The 27,443-nt window shown below is 36.4% G+C and overlaps 1 protein-coding gene across 7 annotated transcripts in view; it reads right to left on the bottom strand.

The window, feature by feature from the left end:
- Positions 1-27,443, bottom strand: part of EML1 (EMAP like 1) — a 121,442-nt gene that overhangs the window by 25,797 nt on the left and 68,202 nt on the right. Inside the window, exons 2-8 of one of the 7 annotated variants that reach the window (XM_031066349.1) lie at positions 26,109-26,291; positions 20,715-20,847; positions 15,099-15,149; positions 11,695-11,829; positions 5,358-5,386; positions 3,921-3,947; positions 701-830 (exon numbers count right to left, since the gene is read on the bottom strand). In XM_031066349.1, coding sequence (XP_030922209.1) covers positions 701-830; positions 3,921-3,947; positions 5,358-5,386; positions 11,695-11,829; positions 15,099-15,149; positions 20,715-20,847; positions 26,109-26,291 — 688 coding nt within the window. The remainder of the gene's footprint in view (positions 1-700; positions 831-3,920; positions 3,948-5,357; positions 5,387-11,694; positions 11,830-15,098; positions 15,150-20,714; positions 20,848-26,108; positions 26,292-27,443) is intronic. The other 6 variants (XM_014311852.2, XM_031066350.1, XM_031066352.1 and 3 more) reach the window with 6 other exon arrangements.

Raw genomic sequence — 27,443 nt, 5'->3', positions numbered from 1 at the left:
GAATATATTTTATCATTAAACTTAAATGTGAAATAGGAAAATTTTTTTATGTCATGAAACACTGATTGCTTTCAAGTTAGATTTCTGCAATTGTGTCCATTCATAGAAGTCAGTGGAAAAACCTAGTTGTTCAGTATTTGTGGTGTTTAAGCCCCCTTAAGATACAAATCCAAATATTATTTTATATATTATATTGTATAAATTTCATGGCTAAGCATGTATCAGTTGCACAGCACTACTCAATTCAGGGCTTATTCCAGCTGAATGTACCATCCTCTTAAGGACAATGGTGTACATTTTATAAAACAGTTTAAAATGATAAATTACTGCTAAGAACTAAACTAATGATTTTACTGCTAAGAAAAAAACCTGAGCTTGTCTTATGTATATTATAATTAATAATTCCCTCTCACTACATTCTTATGATATGCCTAGTTTAATCCTTGGCTAATTAGAATGCTTCAGACTTAACCTTCAGGCAACATTTAAGCAAAATCTTTCTTAAGCTGCCACCCTGTACTTTACAAGGTGAAGAACAGCAGCCTCAAGAAATTAACACCTATTTTCAATGGAATGTCACTTCAGCAATTAAATGAACCCCATGACCTTAATCCTGCTATACTTTAGCTCGAGAAGTTATTTAACCCAAATCATTATGGAATGATTGATTTCCAGTAGTCCTCCAGCACAGAAAGGATACACCCATTCCAGTTTAAGCCTCTTGGCTGGTAGTTCTACTTTTGCTTCCAAATTGTAAGATTCCACTTGCTCTTTGGGCATGTACATGGTAACAGGACGTCCACGAAGAAACATTTTTACGTATCCTTCCTCTACAAAAGGTCAGAAATGTTTAATGTTACACAAAAAAGCCATTGGGGAGAATTCCAGTGCTCCTCCATCCCTTCCCACATAACAGTTCGGTGCATTACAATTATAAAATGACATGCAATCTCAAACTTAGAAATTTAGCGGGTTTTTTTTCCTAAATCATAGTCACTAAGCAGACTTTTTAAAAAACATATGAAGTCCCTTCTTCCTCTAAATATTCTGAGTAGCAGAATTAGAACTAAACAATGTCATGAAGAACTACAAAACAGAAAGGTCTGAAATTGAATTTTTAAAAAATGTTACAATATTATGTTTTTTAAATATTCAAAATTAAGGGGAATACATCAAAGATTACAATTAACGCAGAAATGCCACTTAAAATTAATTTTATTTTTAATCAATGTTTACAGTTGAGCATCAGCATCTAAATTATTTTCCAACACTCAGTCGCATTCTTTGCATCCCAGTGTAAAGATATGCTTTACACTTGATACAGTGTTAGAGATACATTCAAAATAAGGAACACAAACAATTAGTAAGAGGAATCATGCTGATGTACATGCAGAAAAGATATGTGCTTTAAGAATTACTAAACATTGAGAAAAGAATGACAACATTGACAGCACATTAAAAGAAAGGAAAATGACATACAGGAGAGAAGCTACAAAAACTCAATTGGCTGACAGAAGTAAACATTTCTAGAAGAAAATACTAAAAGTAATCTGTTGAACTGGTAAGAAATATTTTTGGGGCAGAGAAGCAGAGATTAATAACAGATCTGGAAGTACTGACTTGGGGACTTCATGGGGCTTATAAAACTAGGAGATCTGGGAAATGCCATGAAGGTCTGACTAGGACTTTTGGGAAGTGGCAAGGCCAAAGTGGGTGTCCTGTGAACTTCTGATGAAGTTTGTCCAGATTCAGAACGTGCTGGCTCTTGCTGCTCCATCGGCAGATCAAGGGGTTCAGCCTTGTTCGCATGCGAATCAAGCAGTTTTGGAGTCAGTGACATCTGTAGAGTTACTAGACAGAATAATCGTGGGCACAGAGGAAATGGAAGGGCAAAAGTAACAAAAATCATGTAAATGAAAAAAAATAATATAATTTAGGACTGTTAAATTATGCTATGAATTTTTAAGTATCATTACAAATATACCACTATTTTTTAAATTTGAAAGCTAAGGCTTTATTTTAATTTGAAATAAGCATATGCTACAAATCCTGACTAAATTAATAAGAATTATTGATTGAACAAATAAACATCATAGCAATGCTGTATTACCTAACTAGATGTGTATTTTGTCTTTACACTAAGTCACATGGGAAAGAGATCTACCTGACCTGTCACAGTAAAGTTACAGTTAGGTCTCTCTAGCTTCATTTACAGAACACACACATAAAGTGAAAGCAACAGAAAACTTAATGTTAAAAAGAAGAAATAATAATGATGAAATAATGGTGACAGAAGGTTGGAACTTCAAGATGTCTGTTAAAATGATAGAATATTGGAATTGTTTTTAAAATATACTCCAATATATCTGTATTGGAAAATAAAATAGAAGGTAGAGCATTAAATAGCAAAGCACTACAGCACTATTTGTATGCGCATGCAGCATCTATTTAATGAGCTTCAAACACGTGCCAACACTGCTGATGCTGGTGCACTGGAAGTCAACAGATTTTCAGCAATGACAACTACTGGCTGTACTTAACAAAGGCTGTGAATGAACCAAAGTTTAATTCACCAAGCTGCTTTTCTCACCTGAAGCTTACAGGACTCATAAAACTTGCATTTAGCCATCTACAGTGGGAGCATTTGACCTAGTCACACCAGACTAGGAAAATAAACTATATCAAGTATATTACAACAAGTATATGAATTATGCCTTCAGAATGTGTGTATGTCTCTCTCCTAACTATAAAGAGGAACTTAGCCTGATTAGGTCAGGCATAGAGGTCATATTGTGTACTTATTTCTAACTTCTGGTAATATTCCATCTCTACTAGTTTTTGTTCCTAACCCAAATACATCATTTACACAATCAATCTCCTCTTTTTCATACTTTTCTTAAGTAAGTTGATAAGACAGTAGAGTTCTAAATGTAAAGATATAGATGTAAAGACAAACAATCATCAAACTACAAAGACAGACCAAGAGTGAAACTTTTAGACAAATGTATCTTTCACATCTGCAGTTTTGTAAATTTGATATTGTTGTTCCATAAATGAATAGTTAATGAACTGAAATAAGAAGGACATCAATGCCAGTGGGATCTGCAAAAGAGACCACCACTGACTGCAGGTATAAATTTGTACAAAGAATACACAGAGGCAGAGACTCTCTAATAGACTTTGCTTTGAGAACAAACATTTTTTGCTTTATGAAATTCACATTTATTGCAAAGCTGAAAGACGCTGATTAGTGGAAAAACTGTTAGGATACAGCTATTTCTAAAAAGCAGATAAATCTGTGATTAGATCACAGATATAAACATGCATCAAAAATGTGCATATTTACACTACAACTTAACTAAAGCTTTGGACACCAACATGGAATGTTTACCAAATGTAACTCTGCTTTATGACACTAAGCAAAAAGCAACAAGAAATTAGTTGTAGGCCTAGGTCTGTTTATTTAAGATTCAGAAAAATCTACAATCTACTCAATAAGAAAAAGCAAGAAAAAACAAAGGCTCCTATGATCATGTTAGGCTAACAGCAAAACAGCCAACAAAGGGGCAAATTCTATACAAATTTCAGCAGAAGTGCAGAATGCCATTTCAAACACAGTGAACATCCACATGTTGCCATATAGCTCTCTCAACATTCTTTTTCTAATTCAAATTCTTAGGACTAAGTCCACAGGAATGTAAATTATAACCCATTATTACAATTAAAGTGCACCTGAGGGTTATAATTCAGTAGATTATATAATAAATGGTATAACATTTTTGTTTCACTCAAAAGAACTAGAAAAGTTTTCACATTGCAAAATGCACACAAGTTAGAAAACAGCTGTATATATATTGAGCTTTTATTCCACCAGAGCCATTTTGCTTCGAGAGCTATGAGGTTTTGGAAGTGAAGCCTACCTTTGCAGTGTGTCACACGGCGCTTCCCTTGTGATTACAGAGACAGAGACAGAAGGGCTAGATAAAGATGTGTTTGAATACAATAACTCTCTAAATACCTGCTCTAGAGACTGTCCAGTCTTAGTCTGCTGCAGGCTAACCTGGGGCTTGACAAAACACTGAGCCATACACTGGTTAATTACCTTCTAAACCTCTTTCCTCAGTTAGAGGCCTCTGTTTGGTTCTACCATTAAAACACTGGCTTAAACTCCATTATGCAACCATATACTTAAGTAAAATACCAAGTATAACCTTCTTAGAAAAAAACATTCATTTCAGTAGGAATTTTGTCTAGGTGAGAAGGACATCAATGTAGTGTCACATCTGTTCAATTACTGACTTTTATCTATGGGAAAAGTGGCAAAGAAAAAATATTACAAACACCTTTTTTACATGGTATAAGGGAAGGAGAAATATTAGGCCAGGAAAGCGTATTCTGTGCAAATCAAAAGTTTTCTTTTTCTAAACCATCAGTTTTTATGGAAGGGACACAAAGCATGAATATATTGTCACAAGAGACTTAAGAGCTTATTTAATTTCATGTATTATTGACTTCAAAATCAGTTACATTAAACCCTGAAATATGGCTTAAAAGCTTTGTTGGATGCTGATCAATCCATGCAGTAAACAAAAGATCTCCAACTTTTTCAGCTTAATGTATGATTACTGTCACAGAACTATGCATAAAAATAATACAATATATCTGATAAATCAACACGTTTTTTTCTCTTCCCTATTTTGCTAAAAGAAATCTTTATTTTAGTTGTTGTTGACTTTTCAGAATGAAAATAACTGTTATATACACTACTCAGCTTCATATTTTTATCGAGACTCTTCAAAACTTTTAACTGTCTAATGACAAGAACAAACACTGCTTTCACTTACACCTACTATTTCACTTTCAAAATCTTTCAGCAGGGATAATACCTAAGTTGGAAAAAATTGAAGTGCTTTTCAAATTAAAGAGAGATTACCAAAACTGTAGTTTTGGTAATCAACAAACCACCTTTTTATTTGTAATTTGACAAATTGCCTTACAAGGCTTTGGGACAGATGTAGCAATCTTTAGAGGGCACCATTTTATGATTAACATGAACTTGGCACTGATTTAATTACCAAAACCTTAATACTGCTTTGAAAGAGAAGACATACGTGGAGTAAGAAGACATGGTCTTTTCTGTCCTTGTCTTCTTACAAAGAATCTCAACTGTAAAATAAATCTATTGCATCAATAAGATATAGTGAACTGATAAACTTTTTAATACTATATCAGCAGCAGCCTGTAAGTATCATGTTTAGATTCCCAATCCAAATTTCTAGGCAGCCACAGAAGAAAGGGGGCTAGTGGGGGAACCCAATCACAGTTACTATCTGCTTAAAAATTTGAAAAGTTCCTACCTGCACTGAACATTGGTTCCTTGGGTTTGCTGTGAAAATAATGAAGAAATTACTATTTTAAAAGCATGCACATACAGTCTGCACATGTATAGGTATCAATATGACATAAAAGTAAAAATAAAATAAATTTTTGTTGGGTGCATGTATGAATAAAAATACTTTTTCAATTAAATTATTTACAAAGTAAATCCCCAGGCAAAACCAACTGAAAACAGTAAACATCCTTGATTGCACTTTACATTCAATTCTCATTACATTCTCAAAATTATAGATCTTCCTCTACTAACTACCAAATTCTCTTCTTCTGCAAAGTTAGTCCAATTACAGGAGAGCACAGAAACTGGCCACGAGCAGCTGTATCACTTTTTGTTTCCAGCCTGGATTTAAGGAGCAAATCAAAGTTTGAATCCTGCTTTTTCCAAAGACTTCACATAAAGCATGGAACTGCCCAGTTGTTCCTGGGTGAATGACAGTACTTGATAAAACACAGAATGCACATAACCACAATTAAAATATCTTCTATTTGTCACTGCACAGCTGCCTGCAAGACAACTAGAAACGGGTGTTTTCTTTTTGTCATGAGAAAATATTTGGGAAAACTTGAGGGGAAAATACATACAGCATGTTGAGAAGCTCTCTGGATAGCACTACCCTGGCCAAAAGGAAAGAATCTTTGTTAAGAAATTTGTTTCTAGTCATTTGTTGTTTTTGTCCTTTGCGTCTGTAAATCAAGTTTGAGAGTGTTGTTTCTGATGAAGAATGGAAGGGACACAAAGTTGTATTATCCAGTTATTTCTCTTCCCAGTTCCCTCTTTTTTAATGCAATAAAATTTTTGAAGCATAAGATAACTGCTATAAGTTTCTTAGGGTGATCCCAAAATGGGTGAACCCCCCATTATTCTGATGGAGAAATGTTCAAGTATGAAGTATTCCTACAGCTTGATGCCATCTCAACACCCTCTTCTAGACTGCAGTGGGCAGTAAGGAGAAATCAAAAAAAGAAACAAGACTGTGTTGGATTTTTGCACACAGGTTTTTTTAAGCATAAAAGATTCTTTCTCACTAAAATGAAAGATGTAGCAAATAATTCTATTGTATTTTTCCCTTTGCTTTGGTTTGACACTTATATTGAGACTAATACTTTACTTGATGATAAACCCAAACCAAACCAAATTAATTCTGATTCTACTCCTGATTTAGCAACTTTCCATAATATCAGCCTTTGTGTTAATCATGCATCAAAATACATGCTTCAAGCTGGCATACGCAGCCAATGTCATTTATATAAATAGCATGATGTGCCGCCATTGTTAACACCAAGATGAACATTTTCTCTTACAAATGAAGATATTTTTAGAAAACAAAAAAACTTTATGGGATGAAGCACTAGTCAGAAATGCTGCCATATTAGAAACAAAACATCCCTAGCTCTGAACAGACCATGCTGACCTATTCAAGCTAATCAAGCAAATGTGAAAGGCTGATTCATGACAGTAATAAAGCAAATCATCTGTACTTCCTAACTATACAAACCCTAACCACACACAGCTCAGAGCTCTGACTACCCTTTTCCCTGAACTTGAGTCACATCCTACTTAACTAACCCTCAGGAAGGCTTACTCCTGGCTGATAGCTACAGGAGTAGGGACACTTCACAGTAGCATGGGAGATTATGGTCATCTTATCCTTAAAGCTTCTTGAAAGAGCTTTCTATAGCATTCTGGCTTTGCATAACAGCCTACAAACCTACAGGCTTTCAAAAGCAGAGTCATGGAATATCTCAAGCTGGAAGGGATGCAAAGAGGTCAAGGATACAAACAGACTGTGAGTAGATGGTTAGGTTAACACACTCTTCCTCACTCTTTCACTCATACAGTCAGCTTTCAGGGGACAGTCTTAGTCCCAGTGTACAGAATCATCATTTTCCTTCCCATAATTCTTGCTTTTATTTTGCATGGTTGCTCAGTTTTGAGAGGAAGCATGAGGCAAGTCTTTAGCCAGCCTCTTCCACAGGATAAGGACACTCATTCTTCAAGGAGGTGAAAGCTGGGGTGCTGAACAGGCTGCATGGGACAGAAAGGAGGGGAAAAGTCCCTAACCACACAATGACTGTTTTCACAGTGGTACCAACATCACGAGCACCAGTTGAGGCAATGTAACACGTGTTCTTGATTAGTTCCTTGGAATACTTGCCCTTTAGTTAACCATTGCATGCCTCTTGTGCTGGACCTTCTCCCCAAATCCTAAGTGATTTCAACCCTTTGTGGCCTAACAATTGCAAAATGACACATCCATTGAGTTTCTGTTGAAACAGTATGTAAAAATTAAAAATGCATCTCAAGTACAGTGGTCAAGCATAGAGGAAAACCAAAACATTTTGCAGATAACCATTATTTTGTTGCAATGTTTTTATTTCTCAGCTATTTTGGAATCAATTTTCAAGCACACAGTACATCTATATAGCTAATAGAAGTCATAGCTTTCTTTAATTTAAGTGAATAAATGAATAGTTTCACTTCATGTGTTTAGTAGCTTTAACATATAACTAATTTCAGATAACTGTCACCTTAAACAGGTAGCAGGATCAGAGATATATCCATAAACCTGACTTTGCAAAGCACTGTATTATTTTAGATTTTGACCTGTAGATCTTCCACTGTACAACGCACACTGAATTCATCTTTTGGGCACTTGATCTAATGCAATTTTTAATATAAAATACACAGAGTAAGGGCACTGTAGGATCATGTTTTTTAAAACTTTTACAAAAACTATAGTAAATTACTACAGCAAATTGGAAAAGCAATGAGATTCCCCATTGGTAGGTGAAATAATTGCTGTTCATATTCTAGAAAAAAAGTCTACCCATCTAAGTATAGAAACTTGTTTTTTAACAAAAACTATCCATAAGATGTTTGGTTTGTTTATAGAAGATAAAGTTATTTTAATCAATGAGGTCACCACATAATGGCCATTGATACAATTTGATATGTATGATAGAGTAGGAAGTTATACATAGATTTAAAATAAAAAGCAAAGCCTTAGGAAAAAAATCCAACCATTTCAGGAGATCAATACAGAAAACAGCAGCTCCATGCTAATGACTTCATCAAGGCAAAGCAGCTGCATGAAGTTACACACTCTTGCAACACTTTACAGAATTTGCAGCTTAAATTAGAGTGAGCTGGTTTTTTAGCTGTCCCTTCACTGGTCATTATGGATTTTGCTTGGTTTTGCCGTTCAAACCTTTCAGGCTCACTTGTCCCTAAGATTGTTGATGCTTGGTTTGCTGATTCAGATGTGTGCAGATATACATTCTCTACAAGGATAGAGAGCTTTTGTTCAAATCTGCACATGTAGAGAGACATTTTGTTCCTAAGTAAACTAATAATAGATTGCTTTTCCTCTCAAAATTAATATTTATTTATGGATATTATGTATTGCTACAGTAAGTTTTTTTCAGTTATATTTGTCTTTTAGAAATCTTGAAGTACAAAAATCTTAGAAACAAAATAAAACCAACATCTATTAGTGATTTTTCCTTATAATTATCTTACAAAAATGTTAAGGGAAAAAAAATTCAGATGCTAAGATAGAGTCAAATTTCCATAAGTACCAGAAGGCCCAGTCCTTTGGAATTCTTTTGGCTTATCAAAACTTCATTCACATGTATAGATGCAGAATGCAAACAAGATATTAATTTGTGTAAATATTACATCTTCCTTAGTAACAATTTTATTACATTTTCTCTGAGAGTATTTAAATTTTTTCATTATTCCTTTAATTTTCTAAGCCTTTCACTGAGTCACAGGTCAGGTTGGAAGGGATCACAGTTGTTCACCTGGTCCAACCTCCCTGAGCAAGCAAGGTTGTACCAGAGCACATGGCCCAGAATTGTGTCCAGACGGTTTTCAGATATCTCTACTAAGGGAGACTCCACAACCTCTCTGGACAATCTTTTCCAGTGCTCAGTCACCCACATGGTAAAAACATTTTTCCTCTTATTTCTGTGCATCAGTTTCTGCCCATTGCCTCTACTTATTGCTTAGCATTACCAAGAAGAGCCTGGCTTTATCTTGACACCCTTTGCTCAGATACTTGTAGACATCATTGAGGCTCCCTCTCACTTGTCTTCTTGAGGCTGAACAGGCCCAGCTACCTCAGCTTTTCCTTGTAAGAGACCTGCTCCAGTTCCTTGATGAACTTTGTAGCCCTCTGCTGGACTCACTCCAGGAGCTCCATGTCCCTCTTGTACTGAGGAGCCCAGAACTGGACACAGCACTCCAGATGTGCCTCACCAGGGCTGAGCAGAAGGGCAGAATTGGATGGTTGGACTTGATGCTCTAAAAGGTCTCTTCCAACCTTGACAATTCTATGATTTTTTTATTGGATCACCTCCCTCAAGCTGCTGGCAATGCTCTTCCTATTGTATCCTAGAATTCCACTGGCCTTCCTGGCCACAAGGGTGCACTTGGACATGACTCATGGACAGCTTGTTGTCTACCAGAACACCTTGTCCTTTATCCATGCATGCAGGTCTCTTGCCCACTTTTTCGGATTTCTTGCTCATCTGGATGTATGGCTCTTGAGCCTGGAGGAAGTGATCTCTGAATATCAAACAACTCTCTTGGATCCCTCTTCCCTGCAGGTCCTATTCCCATCTTCTTCTAAGATTCCTGAGCAGGCTAAAGTTAACTCTTTTGAAATCCATGGTTAAAATCTTGCTGCCCTGCTTCATCCCCTCCTGGTACTGAACTCTAGCTCATGGTCATGACAACCAAAGCTGCTTCCAACCTTCACATTTCCAACAGGGCCTTCCCTGTTTGTTATCACAAGGTCAGGCAGCACACTATTCCTTGTGGGATCTTCCACTACCTGTGACAGAAAGTTGTCATCAATGCCTTCCAGGAACCTCCTGGACTGTTTGTGCTTTGCTGTGTTGCTTCTCCAGTAGATGTCCAGGTAGATAAGGTCTCCCACAAGAACCAGGGCCTGTGACTTTGAGGCTGCTTCAAGCTGCCTGTAAAAGACCCCTTGCACTTCCTCCTGTTCAGGCAGCTTGTAGTAAACAGCCACAAAGTACCACCCTAACTAGTCTGCCCTTTTATCCCAATCCATAACTTATTCTAAGTTCCATAGTTTGCACACTTGCTGTCTTGCTTCATAGCTGAAAACATAGGCCAGAAACCAAGCTATTAATAATGTAATCACCCATATTTGGGTTGTAATATAGTACACAACCAGCTCAGTCATTCCTTACTCAAGCAAATATGCTAAAGAGATAGAAAGGAAGGAACATTTTGTGCCACAACATCGATAATGACTCGTGTAATAGCACTGATGCCCAATGAGAGCAGGTAAATTAAGTTATTAGTCGAGCTTCATTAACAATGTGTTTTTATGGCCACATCATCAGTGAGACAGTGAAACAGTACCATCAACACCATTTCTTGCAAAGGAAACTGCAATAGAAGAGGTCAAGTGAAACGGCCGAAACTAAATTCTGACTAGGAAATACAGGAAAGAACTGCTTGACCTATACTGACAATACTGATGAGCCTCAATGAAGCAGCTATTTGTTCAAGGCTATCCTAAGTCTGAAACCCTTGGACAAGATATCCTCTTTTCTCTGTGCTGTCAGCAATACAGAGAAGCATGATCAAAGATACACAGAGATAGGCATCACTTCATTCTGCTTCATTGAACAGTACTTGCATGTAAACCTCTCTCTTCATTTATTTAATCTGGCTGTCAGGTCAAGGCATTCATAGTTCAGAGACTGGCTGGACATCAATCTACATGTGGGATGTGGTGGCTGAATGCTTCTCAGCAATTGTTCTGGTTTTTCTTCCCCTTTCCTTCACTTCTTAAACTACCTTTATCTTGAATTATAAGTTTTCTCACTTTTGCTCTTCCTATTTTCTTCTCCTCATCCCACTGGAGGACAGGAAGTGAATGGCTGTGTGATACCTAGATGCCAGCTGGGGTCAATGCACCTCAACCAGAAACTCAAAGAAGTACTTGTCAGGAACATAAAGATCAAGGGAAACCACTAAGATATTAGAAAAGGCATGTTTAATAATTATGAACTTTCCTGGGATACTCTAAGTTCTCACACTGTTTATAGTTTAGAAATAAGGCAAATAAATTTAATCTAAATATGAAAACCTGTTTTATTTCAAATGTTTTAATATATACTTTGGTCCAAGAATTGGAGCTTTGTAAAAAAAAAAAGCTTCCAATATTTTAAACAAGAAAAACTAAGTTCACTAAAGAAACTAATTTCATTATTAGAGCAGGAGGCAGAGAAAGGGGATAGGTACTTAGATGACATTACCTTTCACTGTTCTTTTTACCACTAGATGAACTGCTGGTGGAACCAGTGCGGTTGCGACTCCCTTTGGAATCTCCATAGCTTTCCCTCCGACCTCCTGGGGACACACGCTCAGCTGAACTGGTTCTCTTAATGGTGCTAATAAAACAAGGAGCAAGTTTCACAGTGGCACGTGTAAAAGTATATATTCTACAATTAATATTTATGAGAAATGTATCAAGTAGAACACTAACCCTAAAAAAGTAACTGTGATATTAAAAAAAAATCTTAACTTGATTTGTTAAAGAGCCTATGTAAGAGTTTTGGTGAGTATCTGGTGCAACAGAGACAAACACACTGCTTTTTCCTTAATCATAAAACAGAAGATGGGCTAAACCAATTTCATAGAGTAGTTGCAATCTTTTCTGGGTCACGTTTCAAATCTCTGACTACCACTCCATACTTCTGAACTTTTGGATTCTCTTACGAAGAAGTGAAAGATTTAAAGAGAAAGCATATTGCCTGACATTTCCAGCCAGACTACAGAGAATGCCAAAAGTATGTCAAAATTTGAACACAAGCAAGCTAACTTTGGGTCTTCATCCAATATCAATTACTCGGTGGTTCAAAGCTAGTTTTAACATACTCCAAACTGAAATTAATGGTGAGGTAGCCTGCATTTTTTTATTGTTGACAAAAATGTATGCTTCCTAGTTACATGTATGAATAGGTTATATTCCCCACATGTCCTGACAGGAGGTTTCTCAAAGGCTTAAATCTCATCCTACCCTCTCACTCTTCAACCATCCTTCCTGCCAAGATAGCTATCAAGGGAGCTCCTGTGTGGTTTTATGGCAACCCTTAGACATCCAGCTCTCCATGATGGAAAAATGGGAGCCAAAACACAAGCAGTGCTACTTAGTAAATTAAGAGAAGCTCATTCAGAACTTACACCTTATAGGAGACAAATTATTGACCAAAGCACTTCTCCCTAAAGCAGTGCTTCCTAGCAAGAGAGGGAGCAGCTAAGGGTGAGGCCCCAAAGCAGGTAATGCTTTACAGGTTGCTGCAGGCCCTTTGCAGCACGGAGGCTCAGGCAGCAGTACCCAGACCGAGGCAGGAATCAGCCCCATGGCAGCAGCCAAACAACAGGACTCAGTGTCAGGGTCTCATTTCCCCTCATTTCAGTCCTGTACTATTTTCTCTCCTGCAGAAAGCACAATGAAAATATCCCCTTTAAGTTACAAAATCCCCATACTAAACAACCACCTTCAGCAGCTCTCTCACCCCAGAAACCAGGGATACCAATCATTGCTTTCCAGTTCACATCTCTCAACCCAAATCCCAACCACAACCTCCATCCCACTGTGAAAACTTTGGTACTTGCTCTTTTAAGGCCAGTCTTATCCTAGTCACACCTTTTATCATCCCCATCCACCTCCCCCTTAGCCTCCATACACCCTCAGGGATGTTCTGCTTACCAGAATACTCATCTCATTCTTGAGGACTACTCCAAACCTCCCCAGCAGTCCCTAACAGCTATCCCTACCCTGTCATCTCAGTCAGCTCCTATGGCTCTGTCCCACTTCATGTATGGTGTAAGTTGGCTCTCCATAACTAGAGAAACCATGAAAGACTTTTCTGTCTGGTCAAAAAATGCCTAGTTTAGCAACTGTACACTATCTGCTTTAAAGAAAACCCAAACTTATTTCTGCTCCCCATGTATTTTTACCAGCAAGGAGGGGAATGTTTCAACACCTCAACTCAGACTCAGCTACAGAAACAATGGGAACACCTGAACCAGAGTCTTTCTGGAAAGAAATTGCCCTTCTGAAAAGAAGGCAGTGCCCATCCAGGGTGGATCTGCATGTTAAGGTGCATCTCAGGCAGCTTGACAAAAAAACCTTCTGGTACATGCGATGGTAGGACAGATGTTCAGTGCTGCATTCTTGTAATAAAAACAAGCTTCAAATGATTAAGCTGAAATTAAAAAAAAGTGTTTCTGTGGAGAAAGCAATGTAAGAGAGCAAGCAGAATGCAAAATTACACAAAGACAGAACAAAATACATTCATAGGGGAAGAGAAAATGCAGCAACAAGAATTTAGTTCTGTCTTAATTTCAGAAGTGTACTTCCTACACTAAACTAACATTATCCAAGTCATCTCAATGTCAAATGCATGAAAAAACCTTCTCTAGTAAATTAAAGAATTTACTGTTAATATTTAACTATTCTTCCCACATCTCATAACATCATCCAATTTAATACTACTCCAGTTAAAAAATAAAACTTTGATACTGAAAATGTTTATTCCAAATTAAATAGCTTTATTGGCATGTGCCTTCCACTGTTACATACATTAATTATAGAAAAATCCTCTGATTTGTCAGGATCAAATCTTCATTTTGACATCCTTTCCTGGTTAGGAAAATTTCAGTGTAGGCTTATGTTGATGCATATTTTCTTCTTTAAGGATAAGAGGCGTCAACATCAGCCTACACCAAAATTAAATTAAGGACATTATCAAAGAATACTAATCTTAGAAAAAAAATAAGTTACAGAAACAATTTGAAACTAATGTTGCTTGGGGTTTTATTTTTATAGCTGTCAACATTCAAAAGATGAGATGGAAGATAAGAAATGAAAGGGTGTGACTAAAATTTAGAAGCTTAATTCTATCTTCTTTCTGAATAATGAAGTCTCATATCAGTATAAAAACTACTTTAACCACAGGTGTAAAATTCTTTTAAACTGTAATGATTTATGTCCATCACTGCTTAAGCTAATTAGCAATGCTATCTTCTGACAAATTTTATTTTAGACTTTCAACAACAACAAAAGCCCAATGAAAAGTATTAGTTGGTGGTTGGAAACAAGGATTATAACTCCATTATATTAACTCAGTTTTGGCATTATACACATTTTTTTAGGTAGACTGTTAAACACCAGTGATTATATCCACAGCTACAGTAGAGATATATTGTCACCTGAGGAGGAATTTAAAATGACAGAAAATAATTTAACTTACAGGTTTGTAAGAGTATAACTGGATCCCAGAATTTGACTTCCACATTAGTGATATGAAAGGAGAGCATTTGCAATTATTTAAGAAGATAACATTTAGTTGCACAATTTTTAACTTATTTGAGACAGTAATGTGGTCTAATACTCCCATAATAAAAATTATGTTAGTATGAAATAATGCAGTTAGTGTCACTGACGTTATTATTATCTAAGTTGTGTGATGCATTTATCAATGATGAGAAAGTTTCAGACATGTACTTCTGGAAATGTTAAAAATGGCAATAATAATTACAGTTCTATCATGTTAATGCTTTTACTAAAACGGCCACTTTCTATGTGTTGAATCAAAATGGAAAGGAAAAACAACTGAACTTCAACACTACAAAGCTATTAAGGATCCCTCACCTTAGAGCAGGCTTTTTCAGTTTGCATGCATTGAGAAGATTCACAGACCTGCTTAATCCAGATTGAGAGGTGCATAAACAAAGCAGAATAAAAAGTGAATGCAACGATAAAATGTGGAAACGAGACATTTACAAGACTTACATTAAAAGACAAAATTGCATGCTTTCAAGATACGAAGTCACGTGCAAGAGTAAACAACAAAGTGCTTATTGACTCAGTTAGATGTTTGATCATTTCAAACCATACATTTAAGAACACCAATGTATCTTTGAATGACAAAATCTCAGCAGTGCCCCAATAGACTGATCATTTGTAAAGCGACTCAAAAATAAAATTAAAAATAAAAAAATAAAAATCAAAGAGGCTATCTGAAGGAACACGACAGATGATCCAGCTAAAAGACAAAGACTATTAAAAAAGCAACAACAAAGACAAGAAAATAAATCCTCATATATACATACATATACCACTGCATAGCATGACTGTTTCAGGCAGTTGCATTACTGAATTGTGGTGAACAAATCTGGCCAAAATTAAAAAGATATATACCTTATTACTAAAATTACTTGGGAAAATATAAAAGCTTTTTAATAAAAGAAATTAAAAACCAGTGCACAATGCTCTTAAGACAGAAACTGATGGCATTAATATTTTGTCTAGCACTCATTCTGACCCTCATTTAAATCAATTAGAATGAACTCAGGAATAACATATGACTTTAATTTCATTACGCCTCTGAGCAAAATGCACTAATAACTTTAATTGTTAGAGATATTGTGAAGTGGTGTAATAGTTTTGCCACAGAAGTTCAATGGAGAGGGATTTCTTTTTTAATTTCTATTCTAAATATTTTAAACCATTTTCTTTGAGACACGAGTGTTACACAGAGCATTTAATTGAAGGTTTGATTCAGAGTTTGTGTGTGTGCCAGTTACAAACCCTCGCTGCCCCCAACATTAATTCCAGGCGACTGAACAATTTCCTAGGGGCCATGTGTTTAGAGTTTAGAAGAACAGGAATTTATCATATTAAAGTATTTTATTCTCCCTGCAAACAAAGCTCTTTATGTTTTCTTTGTTCCTGCTTCTTCTTTTTGATCTCCATTGTCCGAGTTTTGTGCCATTGTAATACTTCGCAATCTGCTGGAGGAGAAAGAATGACTGATTGTCTCCTTTTGAAAGGCAAAGTATGTGCAAGCCTGCAGCCTGCACCAGCATCCCTACTGGGAAAGGTACTGTCTGCATTCTCCTCTCTTACTTTTTTTTTCCCCCTCAACTCTTGGAAACAAAGCTATCCTAGATGAGTCACAAAACCTTAGATTTTAATAAAGAACACAAAACACCACTACTACGCACTGGCCAAATTCCAAAGACAAATTTAGTGTTAAGCAGCAAACTTCAAGCCACATTAAATGCCAAAAAAAAAGTGCAGGGGGAAGGGAAAGTTCTGCTCACAATACACTAATCTTATTTGGAATGAAAATTTCAAATAATTATTCTAAGCACAAAGTTTAGAATAAAACTATGGCAGCATTCAAAAAGCTGTTACTCAAAATAGCTCATACACTTCTAAATCACAGAATTAGTAAGTATTTTAAAATTCAGATCAAATCCTCTGATGGAAGGTTTCTTGTGAAGATGACATGGAAACACTTTTCAAAGCCAGGCAATTCTTGATTGTCAACCTGTGTCAGGTGATTGTCCAGCCCATCTCAGAATCACTCCAGCTCTCTGTTAGCTGGCTGGCACCCAGAGCTGTGTTCACATGGTCCCCAGAGCCTGAGTGCAGCAGCTCCTCTTGGTGCTTGACCACAATTTTTGGTCCCAGTACCACCAGCATCACCAGGCTTTCTATCTTGCACTCTATTACCACCATATACTTTTATAATCCAGTTGATCCATGTTTTGGATTTGTGCTTTTGTTTTACTCAAGGTATTTCAGTCCTTCCTTAACCTGGACAATGGGTATTGACTGTGAGATCTGAATGCTGAAGCAGGGTTTGGTGCCCTCAATTCTAATTGAAGCCAGAGTCAGTTGAGGTGCCTCAATGCTTTGCAAGATCTGGATCTAATTATCACATAAGAACCTACTGATATCCAGAGATACGTTTTACATAAGGAAAAGCAATATGCACAGAGGTTAAATGATTTGCATAAGGTCACTGAGAGAATATATGACAGAATTCAAATAAAAGCCTGCTAGTTCCACCCTTTCAGCCTCAAGCATTTTTTATTACCTCCAATTTTATATTCCTGCCAGAAGAAGTCATTTCCATTTCAAATATTAAATGGGAAATCAGAAAATGCAATGAACTCTGAACCACATCTCCTTGGTAATCCAGCAAGGCAGATAAGCCATATACCAACCTGTGGGTTCAAATGAGTTAACCAACACATTTAATACAGCTATTGTATGAAATGAGATTGTGTCTGCAGACATACCAGTAAATACTTTTATCTCTAAGAAGGAGAATGTATGGATGTACACTTAGTCCCCATGCAGACTATTTGCATATATTTACATAAATAATGCACAACAAACTGTTTCAAGGGACAGACTGATGTCATTTCAATTGGACATCACACAGTCTCAACCCAAACAGTGCCAAGTATAGGAGAAGAGAGGAATCAGAAAATATTTGATTGTAAGCCCTCTTTTCATAAGGCAGTAAAACATTTGGCAAGGACTTAATTCACCTGCACTTTCTCTTGGATAAATGGTCACAGGTAATAAAAAAATGGAAGATACTGGTTTTTACTATTTATTTACTAGCAGATATTTGTCAGTCTCAATAGTAGATCAAAAGTTTAGAAGATGACTCTGCAAAAAATATTTTCCCCTTTCTACTGTTGCTTTTAACTTTCATTTTTCAAACTCCACCTTTTCAATTGTGCATCTGTGTTGTATGGGAAAACTATTAAAAGCATTCACATAAAAATTAAGTTTAAAAACATCTACAAACACTTAATACTATTTACAGCTGCTGCGTCACATGACCATATTTTGGACTAGACAATACCAACACTACATATTAGCCACAGTTCTGGAAGCAGTTCATAAGAAAAGAGCACTGCCTAGCAGAAATCAGAACTAAAAAAAATCTTGAAATTTCCCACCATCTGTAAACTGTGCAACACTGAGAGAAGCTTCCAACACAAATAAACAAGTCCTACCCCTTGAAAAAGGAAGCTCTTTGATTTTGCTGATGTATTTCCATTACTGTTTTATGCATAAACACATGCATTTCCCGAAGGTAAAAGGGTTCAGTATAAATACAAAGTGTGATTGAATTCATCTTAAGGATGCATAATGAATTATTCTACTTGACTGTATATAAGAAAGATATTTGGAGCACTTACTGTATCATCTTTGAATACCGAATATGTGGAACACCATTTACTATAAAATCCTGAAATCCAACCAGTTATTTCAAGGTTCTCTATTAAATGATTACAGAATAATTTACCAAAAAAATGTTTTGTACAGTAATTGATCAATGAGGTTCTTACCACTCCATTTTATTCCTCTTGAAGCACATTTATAGGCAAGGCATAGAAATATGCTTTAATATAGTTTAATAAAGGTAACAATAAAGAACATTTTCACGTTAAAGGCACCAATACAGAATTTTAGAGCATTTGAAAGGAGCAGCACCTGTAATTGTACAGCACCTGAATTTACAACTGTATTTTTCAGGACATTAAACAATCCCACCCTCCTAAGCACTCTTAATAAGTGCTCACCCATTTCAGCAAAACTGTCCATATATCTTTTTCTTTTCCAAAACTGAATACACATTTTCATGCTGCATATTTAAAGCACCTTCAGCCTAGCTTCTTCAGCAATGTGAAGAGACAAAGGATAATAAAAGGACACTAAATACTTGGCCTGTGGAAGAATTTCTCACACAGGAATCAAGACAGTCTAAAAATACTCCCTAATGATGCTCTCTAAGAACTTTCTCACTGGCATTCTGGGTATCCAGGGTGCACATGGGTCAGGTGGAAGGGATACAGGTTGCCACTTATCTACAGGGATCCTAAGCTAGGATAAAGCCTGCAGGCAATACCAGATGAAACACCTGAACTACATAAAGACCTCCATGAATAGAGAAAGCAAGAGTATGATTCTGAGCTGCGCTTCATCCACCCTACTCTGGGGTAGAAAGTCTATGCTGAGACCTAGAGACAGAGCATAGACTCAGTAATCACACCCTCTGTACACCGGTGAAGTCTCCCAATTCTCGTATGTTTTATAACTGTTAGTTGAAACTTAATTAGGAAGAATGAAATTATGATAATTATTAAGAAAAAATAATTTGTGAAGAACAAATTTGGTTTGAAATTCAGCATGTACTAAATAGTATTCCTTTAAACACTAATACATCTTCTTTTCTAAAAGGAAAGTCTTTCACCCATTTTTAAACTTCTACAAATCTAATAATGAAACAGTTTGGGCAGTATTTGATTTTCTTCTCTTCTGTTAAGGGCTGATTCAGACCAGCCTGCCAAAACCCACAGCTGCAGCAAGCTCCAGCTCATAAGAGCTCACAGGAGTTCATTTTTGTGACATAAACAAATATGGTATTTTCCAATTTTAATTGTGCACAATGTAACTTCTCTCTACTCTACAATAACAGAATCTGGAATTTCTTGAAAATCAGTCCCCTTCAACAAAAACTGGCATATCCTTAGCCACCATGTCCCCTTTGAGGAAAAATTCTTTTTAAGAGAGAGACCTCAGATCTTAGCAGGTTAATGCTCCCATCTCTACAACTTACCCTCCCTCAGAGCTGACAGCATCACCACTACAAAAAGATGAGGAAACACACAAAAGAAATGTACAAAAAAATCCCCCAACCTAAACCCGAAACTCCACACTATTATCTTTTACACATATACCACGCAGTAGATTAGCACCACAATTACTGCCACATATAACTTGAACTTGCTTCACCCAATCCATTCCATTCCTTATAACCCAGATGTATAAAACATTTAATATATTTAAAAACAGCTACACACAAAGCAAATTGGGTCAGAGCAGTAATTTTTAAAAGGGTTTAATACATGCTAATGATAAGATATCTAAAGATGGATGTTTTCATTTGCATAAATATGTGCTAGGCATAGAATTTTCCTCCTCCCTCGGATGCTGTAACCCTGTGCATGCAGTTTATATGATAATTTTGTTAGTGAGAGAAAACCACCAAAAATAACATACTGATTTGCAATGATAACACTGTTTCTCTGCACACTATATATTTTCTAATAGCTACTCAAAGAATTCTTGCACCACTTTTCACATCATGTTGGGCAACAGCACAGTAGAAATGCTTTATTCTCTCTATGCTAAATTCTTAAAAGCAAGAAATGTACACAAGCCAGTAAGACCAAGCATTGTGCATTCTTTCAATACTCATGGCAATAACCTTAATTGTAATTAGAATGAATAAATTAAAAGCCTCTTAGAATGAAATCCATCTCCTTTTCTTTCCGAACTAAATATTTAGTCTCCTGCTTTGCAAGTAAGAAAAACTACATATCTAGCAGGTTAAAACAGGAGCTATACCATGTTTTCAATTCCAGCGTTCTAAGGTTTCTTATCAATGCCTACCTTTTTGCTGCTGGTGTCACAGTCTCCTTTCTGCTTCCTGATGGAGAAGGTAAAGAGCCACTTGGTTTCTTTGGTAATACAGTTCCATTGTTAACTGTAGTCCTTAAAGGCAGGGTTTGTACCAGTGGTCTTGCTGTAAAACAAGCGTAAGATGAATTCATTGCCTTCATTTACTTTTTTGTGTTTTTTTCTTCAGCAAACAACACTAAAATATTTTACATTTTCCATGTAGTGTGCCATTTTTGTGTCACTATGGCCAAATTCAGCATAGATGAGGGTTTCAACATTGAGGAATTTAAAAACAATATTATTATTATTATTCATAATAATAATAGTCCTATCAAGTAAAACCTCTGTCCTAGATTAAGGAGCTTAGTGGTAAGCACAAAAGTGGTGGTTGTACTCAAAACCAATCCTGCTCTGTCAAAAGAGCATCACTCTCTTGCCCACCTGGATAGCATCCAGAGGAGTGCTAGAAATGAAGGCAAGTTGTCATCCCAGAAAGTCCTGCTCTTTGTTCCTCAGTCTTCTTGGAGGTTTTCCACAAGCAAATTATCTATTAAGAAATTTCTACTTCCCCTAAAAAGTCTTTTTTCAAAGAATGTGGGCTTATGTTTGACAGAAAGGATTTGTACCCTTTATTCAGAAAAAGCTACTGAAATCAGCAGAAGAGTGAAGGTAATAAGCTGGCATTATCTACCTACATTCTTGTGATCAAATATTGGCTCAAAAAAAGGATCTGTGTGTCATAGCTGTAATTAACATTAGAATGACAGAAAAGTCCAATTCAAGTAGTTAGAAGTCAGTTGCAAAAACAGTGTTTAAAACTGCAAGCAATGAGTACCAACACAAATGCTACTGTGGATCATAGCCTTGAAACACAGACACAAACAGGACTAGTGCTTTCTCTACAGCAGAGAAAAAAGCTTGAATCACTTGAAATTTGACAGGACTTTGTATTACAAGCCATTGTAAAGATGCCAAAAGCCCCTGGGTTCAGAGAAACACCACCTGAGAAAAGGCAGCAGTAACAAGTCACTCTAGGAACATAAAATTTCATTGAACTTGGAGAGGATGGCAGGGAGAATACCTATGAAATGTTCTTCAAAAAAGATTGCCAAGGATAAAAGAAATAAAAGGCTAAACTGAAACAGTACCAATTGTATACAATTATAGGTCATATTGTAACATCTTATTGTAGCACTGACAGCAAGCATTTATTGACTTGTTCACTTAAGTTTTCATATACTGAACAAAAAGATAGATGTGAAAAACTGTGCCTTCAGAAGATTGTCAGTACATATGGTCTACTAGAGAATGCAACTTGCAAGACAAACTTTGTCTTGAAACTTTGTTAGAATACACACTTGTTATGTATTTGTTGTTTATTTGTTCAGAGGAGAGAAATTTAGAAAACAACCTATAAGGGAAATACTGAAGGAATGAGGCTTATTTGGCTTAGAAGAGTGAAGTATGACAGGAAACAAAGTCAACAGAAGAGATAAAAAGAAAATTTTTTCTATGCTCACGGAGGGTGCCTTCCAGCCCTGCCTTCCATGATCTGTTTTAACTGACTAATGCTGTCTTTAGAGCTTATACAAAACATCTAAAGCTTACTTGGCTTCCCAAGTAAACTCTATTTATTTTTTATTAATGAATTCAGATATAATTCTATTTACTTCTCCTTTATTAATTTTTTTAGTATATTAAATTCTTTTTACAGTTTTGTGCTAGAAGCTCTGCTGCTTGTTTCCTAATTGCTGCCATGCTGCAATTAATCCATATGTATAAAACTGATTCTGTTACATTCTACAGAATCACAGGTAGCTACAGTTGAGAAGTTGTGGACCTGTCTCCTTGCAAGCTTTCTGTAGCTCACAAAACTTTAATGAATTTTGAAAAGACAAATTAGAACAGCAATAGAAGTTAAAAAAATAAATTATTAAAATATTTTCCTTATTTGTAGTTATTTTTAAAAATGCCTACTAAAGAGTAGCTGGAGTGAACTAGCTGGAGTCTGTTTACTCTCCTAACCTTATGAAATCAAAACTAGCAGCAGCCAGGAATAAACCCTGCAACATTTAACAGAAGTTTTGCTCCAGATCCAGCACCAATCCACAACCCACACTTTTGGAAATAGAGATTTAAATGGTCAGCTATTGAAGAAAGTAGCAACATGAAACTCTTGCACAACATAGAGAAAAACTGTGCATTATTCAATAAATCCACTGTTTACTCAGGAGCTGTTTAGTTTTACTTACAACAGCTAGTTCACACCAGTGGTAACTGGCATCACAGTCACACAATCCCAAACATGTCATTGCTGTTAGAAGTCAGTAACACACCATTACTGTTTTGTCAGTAATGTTTATTTTGGAAGTTCTGGTGCTTCAAGGTCTTACCTGTGGTAGCAGGACTGACAAGTTTATCAGCCTCAGCAGCAGCTTTTTTAATCATACTCTGATCTATGGATTAATAGGGCTGTTAAGTTTACAAACAAACCAATAATTGCAAAAGGAAAGAACAACAAACACAAGTAAAACAAAGGCAGGAAGCCATACTGAAACTCCACCAAGTAGTAGAATTAAATAAGGAAAGGGGAAAAAAACCCCAAACAACTAAACAAAAACTCAAAAGACCATTAGGGAAGGAGCTCCACAAATGGACAAGATAAGCCGCTCCCTTTCCATGATGTATGCTGCTTTTAAGCTGCTTAGCTCAAGTTTAGAACAAGAACACAAAGACTGAAAACAAGCTCAAGATTTTTCCATTATAGATTTGAAAGTGTGAAACTTGAAATCTTTAAATTAATTTTAAACCTGAGGTACTCAGACAAAATGAAGGTATTTGTCCCATGAAGATTATTATTGCAAACTTTATGCAGTACTGGGGTGATCCTGCTTTTCCAAAGGCACAGACCTCCCCCAACACACACACACACACTTAATCCTGATCTACTTCATCTATAGATGAAATGATAACAGCACCATACAGTATGCTTCAAGCCCCGGTTTGCATGGACACAATTTCTGTGACATTCTGTGGGATCAAATTCCACTTTTTAAAATTTCAAATGTGGAATTAGTCATTAAACAATATAGGGAGAAAAACACAGGTTCAGTCCATGCAGCCCAAGGGGTATGAGAAGCCACCACGTCAGCTCCTCTGATGTTTAACAAAGCCCCTCTCCCAAGACTATCCATCAGAAGCCTTCATAATGCTACTCCAAACTAAAATTTGTCTTATGCTAAGTAATTGCATACAGTTTTTTATAAAGTAGTTGTGCCTACGAAGGAATAATAGGTGATTATGTGAAATAGATCGTATTTGACAAAACAGCTGGAAAAAAAGAAGTGTTCTGAATACTTCAGATTCTCTTTCATGTTTATAATTCATTCTTAATAAGGTTGACTATACACTAAACGATGCAGCTGATGTACAGCAAAGTGAAAGTTCTTTACATAAACAGTCACAGTACTGATCTTCTCCAGAAATTAGGTGGGTTTTGTTGACAAATACCAGGACTCATTCTGGTAATTTGCAATGGAGGAGCAATTGACATCTGTAGTCCTCTATTTGCATTATTACAGTAAAAGTCCTAACACTGTAATTTCACACACATTAAGAACCAGGCATGCCATACATACATTAAAAAAACCTCCAAACCATACACACACAGAAAAATGCCACAAACAAACAAACAAACCCCTACAAAACCAGCCATAAAAGACAAGGGATAGGCTTACAGCAGCTTTTCTTCAATGAACATTGAACTATGGCTCTAATGGTCTGCCATGACCAAGAAAACTTCTCCTGATTTAAAGTTCAACTCTGCTCACAGAATCCATGAAAATCTGGTTTGTATTTTGCTAAGTAAAGCCAGCAGGCATGAAGAACGGATTTGGTTACAACTCAGTAATAATTACTAGACTTTATTTCCTCCATGCATCAGATAATATCTATTTTACAGACAACATGAAGCCTCTTAATCCCTTGTAAAACCAGATTTGATGGAACATTTTATCACAGTAGAGGCTATCTTTAGTAACATTTAACTTATCTGATATTTTAATTTTTTCTCAAGAAAACAAAGACAAAATAAGAAGATTACAACAGAAAGAGAACGTGAAGACAAGATCTCAGATATTTAGTGCCTATTCCATCTGACAGCTAACATGAGACACAACCAACTCATTATTTGGCTCTGTAATTCTGTCCCTTTCAGCTTTCCTCATCTCCTGACACAAAACTTTGTAATGAACATGACATCTCAGTTCAGAAAATTAAGTAGTTCCTACCAAGTCTGTTAAATCAGTGACTAGAACTAAATATTTGTGGCAGGGTCACAAATATATAACAGAGATTAAAGGAAGTCCTAACTTCAAAGTGAGAAAATTATGAATCCATAAATACGTAACATAATTCTCACGCAAAGTAAGGTTTTAATTAATATTAATACATATCAGGACCCCCAAAAAAACAACTTTCTAAGTTAGACAACAGAGAGCCTGTGAAGTCAGTACTTTGTCTCCACATCTAGGCTGCCACCACTCTTACACCTAAGACCTAAAATACCTTGTGTGTTTCTCTAAGCTGCACACAGGCAGCCTCCCAGGCCTCTGCAGCCTCACTCACTGCAGTAAATCACATTGCTTGGGTTCTAATAAACCTTTACTCCTGTGAAGTGCTCAGGTTCATATTTTCTGAATTGTACACAGACAAACCCATTCCTGCAGAGCAGGAGCCACAGGAGAGCACCCTGTGGCCCGTGGGCACAGCACAGAATTCTGCCAAGCAGTGACATCTGTCACACCTTGTACTGGCTGGCTCTGGCTCTGCTGCTCTGGAACAAGGTAACAAGCACAGCTCTACCTTTCTTTTGTAGCTGAGCAGCTGGTGTTGCACCATCTCCTCAGTCATGTCAACTCTGTGCTAGCTTAGAGCTCTGTCTTATGTCTGTATGATCCACAGACACTTAAGACATTTTAAATTAAATTTTAATTACATTTTACTTAAGTTTAATTCATTTTTAGGATAATAAACCCCCAACCTACTAGGAGTTTCACCCACAGAAGACAATGCCTTCCATAAAGAGTTTATAAAATATCTTGATCAGAAGTAAGAAGTGGTAGCAATGGTTAAATGTAGATTGTGGATTAAGCATTAAGAAAATGCAAATGCTTTGCTGGTTCATGTAAACTGTAGAAGGCTCACAGATTTAACCATCTGGATTTCTATGTGTTCTTTTTACCAGGTTGAATTTCAAATGTATTTTATTTAGAGCTTGATTTGTTGAATTTGAATATTTCAAGACCTAATGAACAACCTATTTGAATACATATGAAACACTCATTGAACAGCACTATCTATTTTACATCTGTCTGAAATGCAAACCTTTGGTAGGTCCTTTCTTGTTCTGCATGGCCTGCTGCTCCTCTGTGATATTCAAGCGTCGGACCACATCAGCAAGGGCAGATTTGAGCAGCTGGATGTCATCTTCCTGCATCTGGACACGCTGCTCCAGAGAGGCAATGCGATCTGTGACCTCCATACTGCTTGCAGCAGAGGCACTGTCATCTAAACAAGCAGCAAGAAAAAAAAAGGCATTATCAATAATGGATAGCCATCCAGAAGTACCTTATGCAATTGGCTGCAGGTAAAAACAAGGCTTTTCTCAGACCTGATGACTTCTTGAGGAAGAAAGTTTTTGAGTGACCAAAAGGAAGAGATGGAAATAAAAATAAATAAATAAAAGATATGTACTTAAGTAAGATCTTATGATGAGGTTGGCTTCAGGGCCAGTTGTTAATTGGGTTCCGCTACCAATTACGTGCATGTCAGAACTGCAGTGATCAATCATTACCCTTCACTGTTCTGCTCAACACAACATTCTGCCACTGCTGGGCATTCACATAGAGAGCTACATTTTCTGATATGCTACAGACCCTTCCAGAGTTTTCTGTATCATATAGGTCATACAGATACTTTACAAATACATAAGTAACAGATAGGCTTACACTTTTCCAAGCTACCATACGCAGGTTGAAGAACAGATATTGACCCAATCTGCTAACCCCTAGTTTATACTAGCAGCTTTGAGAGAACATTCCATCTAACTGAAATAAAAGCCCAAATAATTTCAGAATTACTCAGTAACTATACTGTAAGCCTGCAAATTATTCAAAGGGTCATTACTTTGATACAATTCACCCATTATTTGGAAGTAACCCATAGAAGCTTCAAGACTGCAGATCCATCATGAGGACTACACATTCTTTCCACTCAAAACTAGTAATAAGAATATTTTTCCTAAATGAGCACTTTGGTTCCTATCACATAGAAACACTGTCTCTTTTTACAATATTAAGTTAGGAGAAATAAGAAGAAAGCAACACCAAAGACATCAAAGTCTGTATCAAATAGGGAAATAATATGCAGTTTTTAAAGAGAATTGCGAAGTTTTATTTAACTAGGTTTTGAAACCTAAAAAAAAGTTAGGTACTAACTTACTGGATGATCTTAAGCAATCTTAGTCAAGGATCATAGCTTTCAACTCATGACTTAATAAGTCATACTGTAGCAAAAATGGATATTTATGCTACTCTGCAAGCATAATTGACTTCTCCCCCATTCCCAATGCAAGTCTGTAGCCTTTATTTCTTCTGTTAAAGCTGAGCTCTCTTTGTGAAGAAGGTGGTATTTGTTTTCATTTCCTGTGTTCTTAATTCT

This window comes from Geospiza fortis, unplaced genomic scaffold, assembly GCF_000277835.1.
Source record: "Geospiza fortis unplaced genomic scaffold, GeoFor_1.0 scaffold23, whole genome shotgun sequence".
NCBI lineage: Eukaryota > Metazoa > Chordata > Aves > Passeriformes > Thraupidae > Geospiza > Geospiza fortis.
This window is presented reverse-complemented; position numbering and strand designations above follow the sequence as displayed.